The 12,294-nt window shown below is 54.7% G+C and overlaps 7 protein-coding genes across 7 annotated transcripts; 4 read left to right on the top strand and 3 right to left on the bottom strand.

Moving 5' to 3' along the window:
• Positions 1 to 25: 25 nt before the first annotated feature.
• QC761_500790 (uncharacterized protein) lies at positions 26 to 1,864 on the bottom strand (the record flags this gene model as incomplete). Its single annotated transcript, XM_062879327.1, has 1 exon — positions 26 to 1,864. One exon carries the CDS (start codon positions 1,862 to 1,864, stop codon positions 26 to 28), a length of 1,839 nt encoding a protein of 612 aa, XP_062730533.1.
• A 1,667-nt stretch (positions 1,865 to 3,531) lies between these two features.
• QC761_500800 (uncharacterized protein) lies at positions 3,532 to 4,821 on the top strand (the record flags this gene model as incomplete). Its single annotated transcript, XM_062879328.1, has 1 exon — positions 3,532 to 4,821. One exon carries the CDS (start codon positions 3,532 to 3,534, stop codon positions 4,819 to 4,821), a length of 1,290 nt encoding a protein of 429 aa, XP_062730532.1.
• A 182-nt stretch (positions 4,822 to 5,003) lies between these two features.
• Positions 5,004 to 5,438, bottom strand: QC761_0075280 (uncharacterized protein; the record flags this gene model as incomplete). Its single annotated transcript, XM_062872757.1, has 1 exon — positions 5,004 to 5,438. The coding sequence occupies one exon, from the start codon at positions 5,436 to 5,438 to the stop codon at positions 5,004 to 5,006; it is 435 nt and encodes a 144-aa protein (XP_062730531.1).
• Positions 5,019 to 5,444, top strand: QC761_0075270 (uncharacterized protein; the record flags this gene model as incomplete). Its single annotated transcript, XM_062872756.1, has 1 exon — positions 5,019 to 5,444. One exon carries the CDS (start codon positions 5,019 to 5,021, stop codon positions 5,442 to 5,444), a length of 426 nt encoding a protein of 141 aa, XP_062730530.1.
• A 1,224-nt stretch (positions 5,445 to 6,668) lies between these two features.
• Positions 6,669 to 7,373, top strand: QC761_500810 (uncharacterized protein; the record flags this gene model as incomplete). The annotated part of the gene is made up of 1 exon (XM_062879329.1): positions 6,669 to 7,373. The coding sequence occupies one exon, from the start codon at positions 6,669 to 6,671 to the stop codon at positions 7,371 to 7,373; it is 705 nt and encodes a 234-aa protein (XP_062730529.1).
• Positions 7,374 to 8,048: 675 nt separating this feature from the next.
• QC761_500820 (uncharacterized protein) lies at positions 8,049 to 8,954 on the top strand (the record flags this gene model as incomplete). The annotated part of the gene is made up of 1 exon (XM_062879330.1): positions 8,049 to 8,954. One exon carries the CDS (start codon positions 8,049 to 8,051, stop codon positions 8,952 to 8,954), a length of 906 nt encoding a protein of 301 aa, XP_062730528.1.
• A 541-nt stretch (positions 8,955 to 9,495) lies between these two features.
• On the bottom strand, positions 9,496 to 12,082 carry vid27 (Vacuolar import and degradation protein 27; the record flags this gene model as incomplete). The annotated part of the gene is made up of 2 exons (XM_062879331.1): positions 9,496 to 11,948; positions 12,064 to 12,082. 2 exons carry the CDS (start codon positions 12,080 to 12,082, stop codon positions 9,496 to 9,498), a joined length of 2,472 nt encoding a protein of 823 aa, XP_062730527.1.
• Positions 12,083 to 12,294: the final 212 nt, after the last annotated feature.

Here is a 12,294-nt window from a genome sequence, read left to right as displayed (position 1 = left end):
TTCTCCAATGAATGAACAGACCCGATCAAGCTTCGACAGCCCTCTGACTCCCCCCCTTCTCCCACAACCCACTAATCTTCTTCTTCAACCCCATCCTCTGCAAAAGCGGCACCTTCCCCTTCACATTCCCCGGGCTGACCTCCCCGCTTGAAGTCCCACCACTCTGACCAAGAGGCGAAGGCGAGTAAAGCGACACAGGCAGCGCACAGGGCGGCACATTTCCCAACTGCAACGGCGCCGGTCTCCGCTGAGACAACGTGTTGGGGGATGGCAACCCAAGATCAGTCTGATAGGGCGCTTGGCCGTTCTGCTTCTGCAACGTCCGTCTCTTTGGTTCTTGCTGGATGGGGTTGGGGGTTGTCTGCCTTGGTGGAGGGGAATTAGGTGGGATGGGCAGCTGTCCCTGGTGGCCGCTGCGGTACCCGCTGTCGGCTGATTCCCTTCTGCTTTGGACACCAGCGAGCGGGAGGTTAGGCTCGGAGTGGTTGGCCAGGATGGACATGTGTTGCTCTCTTGCGGCGGCCCATTTTCTGCCTTCGGCGACTGGGTCTTCGAAGCGGCGGGAGGTTTTGCTCTGGTTACTTCGGAGGGAGGAGGCGTCGTCGTTGCTGGTGTAGCTGTTGTAGCGGGGAAAGACAGGGGAGAGGGGGCTGGCGGGCATGGGAGGGCGGGTCTCGCTGCCGCGGCGGGAGATGGGGGAGGAGTTATTGCTGCGGCTGGGAGGTGGTGGGAATCGGAAGTCAGATTCGGATTCGGGGGAGATGCCGACCCTGGATGATCGGGTGGTGCGGTTTGTTCCTGAGCGGGTGATGTTTGAGGTCGTGATGTGAAGGCCGCTGGCTTGGAGCCGGTCTTCGTTCTCTCCTGAGGCAACGTGCTCGTCGATGCGACCCATAGGGCCTTCGTCTGTGGATTTGCGGATGCTGCGGGTGGTGGTCCTCCTGACGCTGGATCGCCTTGGGCCAAATGGAAGAGGTTCGGATGGATGCTCAGGGGAACTGTCGCTTGAGCCCAGCGCTGTGTTGGGTGATAATGCTGTGTCAATTCTTGCCGTGAGTGTATCAGGCGGCGTTGGCCTGCCTTCACTCTTGGCACGGCTCACGGGGGATCTCTTGTTCATGTCTGGACTGGAGGGCAAGCCGATCATGCCAGTCCCAGCGGGAATATGTACCGTGGTCTTGGGTCGTGGCTGACGACCACGTGGTTCCTCCTCCTGTGCTTCCGCATGCTCGGGAATCTCAGCCGGTGGTGGCAACTGCCTGTCACCCTTGCTTTGGCGCAGGGTGGACGCACGACGAGGCATCAAGTTGAGGTCTGCTGAGCTTACACGCCGGTGTGAGTGAGCCACGGAGCTCCTCCGCCTATCCTGACTTCCACTCCTATCCGCCTTCTTGAGTCCATCCGATGTCCTGGGTCGAGCTGGAATGGTACCAGAAGACTCCGAGTTGACAGATTCCGTTGGTGAAACAGCCCTTGACTCCCGTCTTTTCTTCTCTGGAAGCTCCTCAAAGTCCCTTCCGAATGTGTCGGTCTTGGGTGTTCTGTTGGACCGGCTCATACTTGTCCCTCGTCGTGAAGCTGTGCGAGACCTTCCCCGGCGAGCGGGCTGGTCATGGGGTTGCTCGACTGGGACCTTGGCGACGACAAAGTCAAACTCGTGTTGTTCAATGGCGATGGGGCCGTGGACAGGACATGAGAGAACGTTGCCGGACAGCTTGCGGATAGCGTCGACCTCGACAGACAACTCTGGTGGGCAGTACTTGCCACCCGTCTCGATGGCCTTGCTGCACTTCATCCACTGGATGTAGAAATGCTGCTCACCTTGCTTGCAGCCGGTGTATGGCGTGTAGTCGTAGGTACACATCTTGACGAGAAGCTTGTGGCAACGAAGCCGGACAACAAAAGAGAAGACACGCTCAAGATCAACTGATGTTGAGGTTGGAATTGGATCAACAGGAACCTTGTCCTTCCATGCATGGGCTCAATCACACCTTATACAGGACGCTCGGGCCTGAGCCAGATCGAGGTCTCAATCCCTCAACTCCCTTAGCATGGCGGTGGCATGGAAAAGTGTGGAGGCGGTGGAGTGCAGATGTGCAGAAAGTGCAGAAGCTTCCGTGATGCCAAGCTGACAAGACTCTTGCTATCATGCGAGAAATTATCATCACGGAGCCATCCTTTGCGAATCGCATCTCACCGACGGAACTGCTGGGGGTGAAATGGGAGTTATTATCTGGGGTCCAGCACCGTCCGATGCCCAGATGTCCACAGGTGTAAAAATAGGTGTGCTTGCCGCCCTTGGCATGTCCGTCACTATGAACATCTTGTGATTGGTCCAAATTTGTGACTTGGTGGTTGGTCCGGCAGGTTGCCCCAGACGTCGGTCGAGGTCGTCTTGGCGGATGCAACCAAGAGGCTGGAAGGAGCGCGACATCACCGGGGGCCATGCTGTGAGGCGCTAATAGTCGCCCATCTGCCATGCGTGACGGCTCCAAAAGAGAACGAGTCCACCATCTCTGTGGGGAAATATCTGCCCGACTTGTGGATTTCGAGCTGATGGAGCTGGTGATAGGAGAAAACGATCCTGAGCGATCCCAGAAACTGGAATTATCTGGTAAATATAGGAATTTGGACGTCGGTAGTTGACTGACCGCCATATGGTGATGCTACATCCACCGGAATCACACTCATCACGTCCTCCGTTGTGATCACGATTGTGACGATGAGATGAACTCAAGTTATCCCACAATCCTCCGTCCGTCACGGTCCACTACCTTGGTTCAAGTGGGTGGTGCTGTGTCAGCGGCACCATAAAGCCTCAGAGATAGAAACACCGGGACCTATCCTCGACTTCATCCTTTGGCGCATGCGTCACGAGTCAAGTCTGTTCTTGACATGCGGGCGCCGGCGGGCAACCACCAGATCACCATGCCGCACAGCACGACATGTAGTACAATGCAGATAGGCGAGCTAGGCGCAAGGAATATTGGAGAAGGCTCGGTGTAAATGAACAATAGCCGCCGTCTCAGAGCAACTCGAGCCGAAGAAGAATGGAATCTTTCTGGAAGAACCGCCTGGATGGCGCAGTGTACTGAGACAGGAAGAGATGGTCAGGGCGAGCTTCTGCTACGAGTGGTAACGTACCAAGGAAGTGACGTTCATGGCACCGGGCTTCTGTCACTCAAGGCTTTCTCGCTAGCGTCGTTGTTTGCTTTCGAATTCGTTCAGATAGAGTTTGACTTTTGCTGTTCCCCTGGAATCAAACCGCCACGCAAGACGTTGTCGATGCAAACAAAGCACCGGAGTCCCGTCCAACACCTCCACCGGAATGCGAGAAAGCTGCGCAAGCCCGCTCAACGTGGAGTCCCCGAAACCTTCACCTTCACCTTTGTCCACCACCATCACCTCCGTGATGGCCCAGCAGGCAGATCCTCCTCCTTCCTTTCCAACAGCCACGCGCTTAGCACACGGCGCCTACCTGCATATCTCCCCCCCCTTCCCCTCTCCTCAACTTGAAAGTCGAAGAACACAATGGCCAGAATTTCGGCAGAACACATTCACGAAATCCTCGAATCCGAAGCCCGTCTCCACGTCCAATCAAAGAGACAGCACCGCGCCTCGTTCGGACACTTTGAACGCACCGGCACCAACGAGCAAAGACACAAACACCGTGACCGATCCAAGTACCGCCGCTCCGAGGAGATCCCCCGGGTCCCCGAGCCCAGCCCCCCCACCGCCGCACTCCCGCTCATAATCGACGATGACGACCCCATCCTCGACTTCCCCCCAGAAAGGTGGATTGCCTCCATGATAGGCAACACGGGCATGCTCTACCGGTTCTCAGACGACCTCGTCTACAAGTCCAACATGACCTCGCGGGAGGTTGAGCTGATGGAAGCAGCCGGCAGCCTCACCATGCGGCCGCTGAGCAGGGTAGTCTGGAAAGGCTCCCGGCCCTCAACCGGCACCAAGGCCGTAATCATGGAGGGTGGTGAGCCCTTCCGTGCTCGGAGGATTCCCATCCACAAACGGCACAAGTGTGTCGTCGAGATGTTTCTCGTTGTGGAAAACCTACACAAAAGAGGCATCGTTCACGGGAATATCAAAGAGTCAAAGTTCATCTGGGGTAATTGCAGGCCTACTTCTTTCTCTCCCGGCCAGCAGCAGCAGCAGCCGGCGAAGAGGCTGAAGATGGTTGATTTTGCCGGGGCGAGGTTCATTGAAGAAAACAAGGACCGTTGGAACTCACTTCATGTGACGAATTCGTATTTGACGCCAAAGAGGATGCAATGTCTTGAGCAGGGGCTGCCGTTGCCTGCGCCGACGGTGTTTGATGATTACTATGCTCTTGCTATCACCCTTTGGTCGTTTTTAACAGGAAAGACGCCGGGGAACAGGCAGTTTAACCGAAAGTATATCAAGAAGGAGGACTTGGCCGAGGTGGAGGATGAGATGATCAAGGGGTGGATTCGAAAGGTTTTTACCATGGCGGGGTGCAAGATTGTGTCGGGGGCGGATTTGGAGGAGTATCTTGCTGCGAAGGCGGCGAAGAGGTCGCAGCAGGAGGAGTATCATCGGCAGAGGCATTCCACCGGTTCGAGGGGGTATGGGGAGACGGAGCATTCTTATCAGCGGCCGCCGTCGAGGAGAGAGTCATCTCGTGAGGGGTCGAGTCCGCCGGAAAGACAGCGGCCTTCTTCGCTGGGGTGGTATGAGGAGTATGAGCTATCACCTAGGATGCAGAAACAGACACGGGCCCCTACCCCTGCAAGACGTCTTTCTGAGCAAGAGCCGGAGAGGGGTGGGAGGAGGCGTGGATGAGCTGCTGTGGAGAGATGCATTTTGAACTGGACAAAGGTCGCGAAAGATTTGAAATTGTATGTAGACTGAAGGGTATATTTGTACATGTACGGTGAAAAGCTCATTCATTCATTGTTTCGTTTCCCATGCCGCCATAATTCCCGTCATTATGTTCCCCCATTATACCCAATCGTCGTATTCCTTTAATACCCAGAAGCATGATATCTCCCCTGACTCCTGCTCCTGGACCGGCCCGCACTCGGGTAGACATACGCCTGCTGTGGAGCGACTGGGATAGCGTAACCCCTCGCGGGCTTCTCCAGTATAACAGGACGAGAAGTGGACCTTCTTCTGCTGTGGCTTCTGCTGTGATGGCGTCCGTGGTGATGATGGTGTCGATGAGAGTGGGTAGACCTGGACCTAGACCGGCGAGGGGGAGTGTCGTCGTACCAGCCTTGTCTGTCGGGGTCAGGGCGGCGGTTGGGCTTTGTGCAGGAGCGGATGATCCACCAGAGCAGGAGGATGCCCGCGATGGTGCCGATGACAATGCCGACGATGGCGCCGGTGTCGAGGCCTCCACCGCTGCTTCCGCTACTGTCGGTAACTACGACTTGGCGGGGTTGGAGTGTTGGTGCCATTGTTAGGCTCCCGAATCTGGTTGTCTGGAGGATTGAGGGTGGCGAATAAGGGGTGATCTTGCAGATCGCGTACCCGTTGATGGTAGCCGGCGGGGATTGGTGGTGGTGTGAGCTTCTAAGAAAGCTGCGAGAGCCCACAGGTTGATATCATAAAAGATGTTAATGTGAAGGGGTGGACTCAAATATATCTTGGCTGAATCTGCCGCCAAGACCCCTCAAGTGAGACTCTCCTCGTCATAGAAGCATCACCACATTCCCTGCCGGTTTGATCTGCCATTATTGCAAAAATATTGTTCCCAATGCTACCTTGATCTGAGGGATGCAGCTGTGAGGCTCAGGGCAGAACGTGTGGGGGGGGACCGGGCGATCCTGACGTTCTTGATGGCGAAACTTGTCTGGACATGGAAATTCTTCGCGTGGTCATTGATTCGAGTGCGAGCTTCCATTCGGTGTGGTTGGTTGAGAAAATGCAACTTCCTTCGGAGTTGGAATCTCGATCCGATGGTGGGAGAAATGACGTCATAAGCCGACTTAACTCACCAGGCACACCGAGTCAATCATCAATATTTGCAGAAGGATCACTCACGTTGAATATCTAGCTTCGGTCTCGTACTCGTGATGAGAATACCTGGCCATCCAAATGTGTCATTTACAACTTAGGGGGGAGACAGAAACTCACCACGGCCGAGAGGAAGTGAATGATGATGTGCCCTAGACGCACAAATCAAACAACCACCACCAGTCTACAACAGCACACCTTCCTGAGCAGACCTGACACGCCAAGATGAACGGCGCAGAACTTGGAAGCTCCAAGGCCAAATGCGACGGGGGCAATGAGCTGAGATGGACTTCTTATTATACCTGTCAGTGATACCCCAAAATGACCATGACTAATCCGACAGCTCCGTCACACTTCACACCACCATCGGTATTTCGGCACCGAAACCACCAAGCTTCACGGTGAAGATGGAGATCAACTGTCACCTGTATTTTAGTTGGTTAGTAGAAGATGCTTGTGACGCAACCCCACAGACACGAGATACGCCACAAGGTGATATCAGTACCAGCATCGAAATCAAGATAATGGAGAATCTTGGCGGCAGACTCCGACGAGATTGAATACACATTGAGTCCTCACTGACTTTTTCATGAATTGGTCGTTTGAGAGACAACTCCAACACTCAATTTTAGACTCGATATATCGCTAGGAGTCTTGCAGTAAGCAACAAGATGTCAGACCATCACCGCGGCCGACGCCGCAGCCATCGCGACTACGACGACGACTACGACAATGCGTACTACGACGACTACGAGTCCCGGCCAAGACGGCATCGATCTCTCGGCCGACAAGCATTAGGCAAGGTTGAAGATGCCATGGCAGGGCTTGGCCTGGACGACAAGCATCGGTCTTATTCTGGGTCCAGACACCACTCCCGAGGGTACGACAGAGACTACGACGACTTCGACCGAGGTCATCGTCACCGACATTCTTCCCACTACCATTCCGGATCCCACAGCCATCATAGAGATCACAGCCGTCGGTCGTACCGTGGTGATGATCACTACACCACTTCTTCTCGTCGTCGTGCACACAGCTCATCGCCCTCCAGAGGTTCCCGTCACCGGAGCACCCATAGAAGTTCCTACGCTGATCCGGCAACAAGGAGTCGCAGCAGAGCTCGAATGGACAAGGGCCTCAAATCAGCTATTGATGCAGCCGCAATCGAGGCTTTTCGCGTGAGGAACCAGCCTGGGTCTTGGACAGGTGCGAAAGGCGCTAGAGTTGCGACAGCAGCTCTTAGTGCTGCTGCTATTGGGGCCGCGGCAGAGAAGAGAAAGGAGGAAAAGGGCAGTACCAAGATGGGCACTGTAGGGAGTGCACTAGCTGGTATGGCGGTGAACCGGTTGGTGAATGGACCTCGAAGGGATATGTAATTCGCGAGGCATCATGGGCTGGGTCGGGTTTGAAAGGAGTACAATAATGAAGCGGTTATGATGTTTATGACTCTCCGCATATCTCCTACAATACCGTAGCACATATGACAAGCAGTGATCTTTTTACAGTTAGCCTATTTCACTCATTGCAGGTTCATGAAATCAGTGAGGAGAATTGCCGTGCTGAAAGTCTCGCAACCTGCTGTGAGAAACCATTACCACGGCTTTGCTGCGGGCTCCCTTCTCCTTCACCATCGAAATCTTACAACGAAATAGCCACCACGATATCAAATCTATGCTCAATCTCGAACTCAAGCCACACACAATTACAGGGTCCCGTGCCTGATGTCAACGGTCACTAAGAGTGGCGACCTTTTGACGGATTCAGGTTCCAAGACCAAGCGACGTCATTTCACCCCCGTCACGGGTACACCCGAGGAAACGTGTGAATGACCAACAAATACGCGGCCCGAATATCCATTGATCAAATCAATTTTCCAGCCATGCAATTCCAACATTTGCGTGTGCTGTTCCGGAAGGAGATCGTTTGCTGATGCCGTGCCTACCTTTCAGACCCTGACGCCATATCGCTCACCTTACCAAGTATGACGTTGTATGAGATCACACTTGGGGAGGAAGATATCTCGATGTGAAAGACCATGAGTTTAAGAACAGATGGGAACATATACCCCCTTCTGTCCACAGCGGACCATAATTCAAGATCTACTCTCGACATCCAACTCAACCATACAACAAACACAACCGCACAGCAACAAACCACCACCACCACAGCCCATCATGTACAACTCCACAAACGAACGCGGCCTCCGCCGTGACAACAACTCCTCCATCAACCCCAACCTCCCAGCAACTCAAATGCCCCCCACCTACGGGCAGTCCGCCGCCTCCGGCCCAGCCCCCACAACAGCCGGCCACCATAAGCACGACTTCCTCAACAAGATCGACCCAGCAGTCGACTCAACTAGGGATAACCAACCCCTCCCCCTTCCCCCATCCCAACACAACAACAACATCCCCTCCGGCACCTATGGCCCTCACAAATCCAGACTAGCCAACGCCCTCGACCCCCGCGTCGATTCTGACATGGATTCCTCCCGCAACCAGCACTTCAGCGGCGGCCCTGCTGGCGCTCCTCCGACCATGCACGGCGCCACCGGACCCGGACCCCTCTCCTCCCACCCAAACAACATCCCCGAAGGCACCTACGGCCCTCACTCCTCCCGCATGGCGAACACCCTCGACCCCAGGGTTGACTCCGACATGGACAGGCAGAGGAGCATGCCCGCTAAACATGGCTACGGCGCCGTCGGGAATCCCATTCCGGAGGGCAGCTACGGGCCTCATGGGACAAGGGCGGGAAACATGATGGATCCAAGGGTGGATTCTGATCGGGATGGTGGTCGTCATCGTGGAATGGGGGGTGTAGGCAATAGCCACTTGCCGGGCCCGGCTCCAAACACCGCTGGCCCGCACAAGTCGGACTTGCTGAATAAGCTAGACCCGAGGGTTGATAGCAAGGGTGGGATGACGTATCAGGAGACGGAGAGGCGGGGTTTGTAAAGGGATGGGATTGGAATGAGGAGTGAAATGATACCAAATTGCTTTTTAGTTAGGTTATGAATTACGAATTTCATATTATTGCACTTGCTTGAACCTTCAATTGCGACTGTGAATCTTAACCACGAACTGTGGGGAATTGTCGAGGAGAGGTAGTTGGGCTCAGAAACAGTGCTCAGTGAAGAACACGATAATCACAAACATACCGAGATCTCCTCAAACTCACGAGCCGTGGTACGTAGTCAATTGAGGTCATATCGACCAAGATGCCCTAACCGTCATCCAGCAATCCTACCTACCTACCCAGCCAAGCAAGCCCCTTCCCTCAACACCAAGACGTTACTCATCAAGAAAGTTACCTCAACTCCCGATGCTAAGCAAAACAAAACAACAAACGCACACGGTTATCCCATCATCCTGCATACATGACGACGCAACAAGGCGTCAAAAACAACACACGAAACCGGTACTCCCAGTGTTCAGCAAGTAAAGAAAAGCAAACGACAATCCATCCCAGTCACCCAACACTGCATATCCCAGCAAACTAAAAAGCCTCCTCCACAATCGCACTCCTACTCAACTTGGAAGGACTCTTCGCCGGGGTGCCAAACCGAGACCCACGACGTCCAAAGTCGCCAGCAATGCTCTCACGAGTAGGCCGCTTGAGACGGGTGTGGCTAACCATGTTAACCTCGTGGGGCAGCGCGACAATGACGTTCTTGTCGGTGCCAAACTTGAAGTCGTCGGCCTTGACGTCGTCCGAGTACCGCTTGATGAGGTAGGGCGTCTTCTTGCCAGTCAGAACCTTCTTAAGGTTCCACTCGATGATGTACGGACCCGTGGCGGTAATGATGCTGCTCTCCTCGACACCCTCTCCGGTGTTGAACTTGGCAGGAGTGAAGCTGACACCCTTGCCTGTCTCGTGGTGAAACTGCGCAACGTGCTCGGGGCTCAGAGCAAGGCGGCGAGGCTGGGGCTTCTGATCGGCAGCGAAGGACTTCTCAAAGCCAAGCTTGCCTTCGTTCTTGCCAGACTTTTGTTGGGCATCGATCAGCAGCAGGTAAGTACGGCAGGTACCGAGTACCCAGCGACCATCGGCAGACACGTCGAGACCGATGATGGGTTCACCAAGGGCAGGAATGTGTGTCTTGGCATTGATGCCGAGACGGTCAAAGAGACGAATGTCACCCTTGTTGGAAGCCACGGCGATATGGCCCTTCTCGGTAGTAGAAATGGCAGAGAACTCGTTCTTGCTGGCGTACTGCTTGAGCTGAGCGTCAACCAGCTTGGTGCCAGACAGACGGGGATCGATGCGGTACAGCGCGTTTTTGCTGATACCAAGGAACGTGGGCTCGTGGGTCATCTGCGCAAACTTGTTCTCGGGCGCGAAGGTGACCACGGGAATATCCTCATGGACGTTCCACTCGTCAACGACCTTGCCATATTCGAGATCCATGCGATACAGCTTGTTCGGGTCATCATCCTTCTGCAAGATAAGATTGCGGTCTTCGTTGTGAAGCATGACCTTCTTGGGCGAGAACAGCTTTCCATCTGCCGTCTCAACCTTGGAGATGTTGGTGCTGAACTCGAGGTTGTTGTTGGGGGTGTGCTTGAAGACGCCGATCTTGGAACCGCGGACGACAAACGACCGATCATGCTTGTACCCGACAGCGATCTGCTTGTTGGTCTCACCGTCCTTGGGCTTGTAGTCCACATCGTCTTCGTCTTCGTCACTATCGTAATGTTCGCTCCGTGGTCTGTCATCGTCCTCATCTTCGCTTCCCTCCTCTGCATCCTCATAATGCTCCTCCTCCTCTTCTTGATCGGCATCCTCCATGGTCAAATCGTTGAAAGCGTCGGTGACGTAGTCACGCTCCTTGTCCTTGATCTTGGACCACTTGATCTGATTCAGCTGCTCCCAAAGAGCCTGCATCAAACCCTCCTGGAAGCGCTCTAGAGTCGCCTGATCCTTGAATCGAAGAAGCCATGAATAGGCTGACCCATCCTCGTGAAATTGATTGAAGATGAAAGAAAGGAACTCGAAGTTGAAGACGGGATTGAGGTCTTCCGTGACGGGGACGCCTATCCAGTCACGGTCGGCGCTGCCGACCTGCAACCAGTACTTCCAGTTGCCGATCTCCGTGACAGTTGCAGTGACAGACTCATCCTTCAGGACGAATGCGCCCGATTGAAACTCAAAGAAGTGGAGCTCGGCAACCTCAGCAGCCAACATCTCGCGAGCCTCTGGGTGAGCAACGGCCGAGGGAGTACCCATATTCCGCTCCTTACCCTTGGTGGTCGGTGTCTTGGTCGGCGTCTTGGTCGGCGTAGGAGGAAATTTCTTCGTCGGCGTTACTTCCAAGTCGGAGACCACGTCTTTCTTCCCTTTAGCCTTGGGGGAAAACATCTCGGAGGACTCGATGGACCTGGTGAGGACAGGGCTGTGAATTGGGCTGGCTGGCGGGATCGGCTGCTCGTCGAACTCGAACTGGAGGAGATCCTCTTTAGAAGCTGTGGCGTGAGGCTTGCGGTACTTGCGCTCGTACTGGCACTGCTTCGCGATAAGCTCGAACTGCTTCACTTGGGCGGGCGATATACCACCGTCGCAAACAAACTCGAAAACGTCTCCGGCGTCGCCACTCAAGTCTCTCCAGCAGAGTACCCTCTCGCTACCCTCTCGGTTCTCGACGCGGAAACGAAGCGCCTCGTCGAGGAGGAATGTCTTCTCGTCGCGCTCAGCAGCGAGAATGTCGGCATCGGCCTCGAGGTCGTCTCCTTCCTCCTCGGCAAGCAGCTCAGCCTCGCCCTCTTCGTAAACTCGCTGGACGACAAGCTGGTATTGAAATTCTTGCGCGGTACGGCGAATGCGAGCGGAAGCGTCCTTGAAGAGAAGCTCAGAATATCCCTTGGGTGAGAATGGTCGAACAAGGTAGAGTTGGCCTTGGGGCAGCTCGATCATGGACTCCTGGTTGTTGGAGCCAAAGATCAGGCGGGAGACTGCGTTGATGTAGTTAGCAGGTGATGGCGACATAATGGGCAACATCAGCGGCCGTCGCGCACTGGGCTGTCTTGCTTTGTGGGGGAGTCGCGGGGGTTTCAAGTGGTTACTTACTGCCTTTGAGGGCAAACATGGCTGCCAACGATTCGAAGAAAGTTCACGATGCGGGGTGTTGGTTGTTTGGCGGGGAAAACAGACAAGGCGCTATAAAACTAAGTAGATCGCAAAGGGATGTTTCTGTAAAGCTGTAGTTTAGAATGGAGAATGATAGCTAGACCTTCACCGGCGCCTTTAGTGACGACCCAGTGCACAGGACTGGACTCGACTGTCGGGCAAATGCGTGAG

The sequence above is a fragment of the Podospora bellae-mahoneyi genome, chromosome 5 (genome assembly GCF_035222275.1).
Source record: "Podospora bellae-mahoneyi strain CBS 112042 chromosome 5, whole genome shotgun sequence".
NCBI lineage: Eukaryota > Fungi > Ascomycota > Sordariomycetes > Sordariales > Podosporaceae > Podospora > Podospora bellae-mahoneyi.
This window is presented reverse-complemented; position numbering and strand designations above follow the sequence as displayed.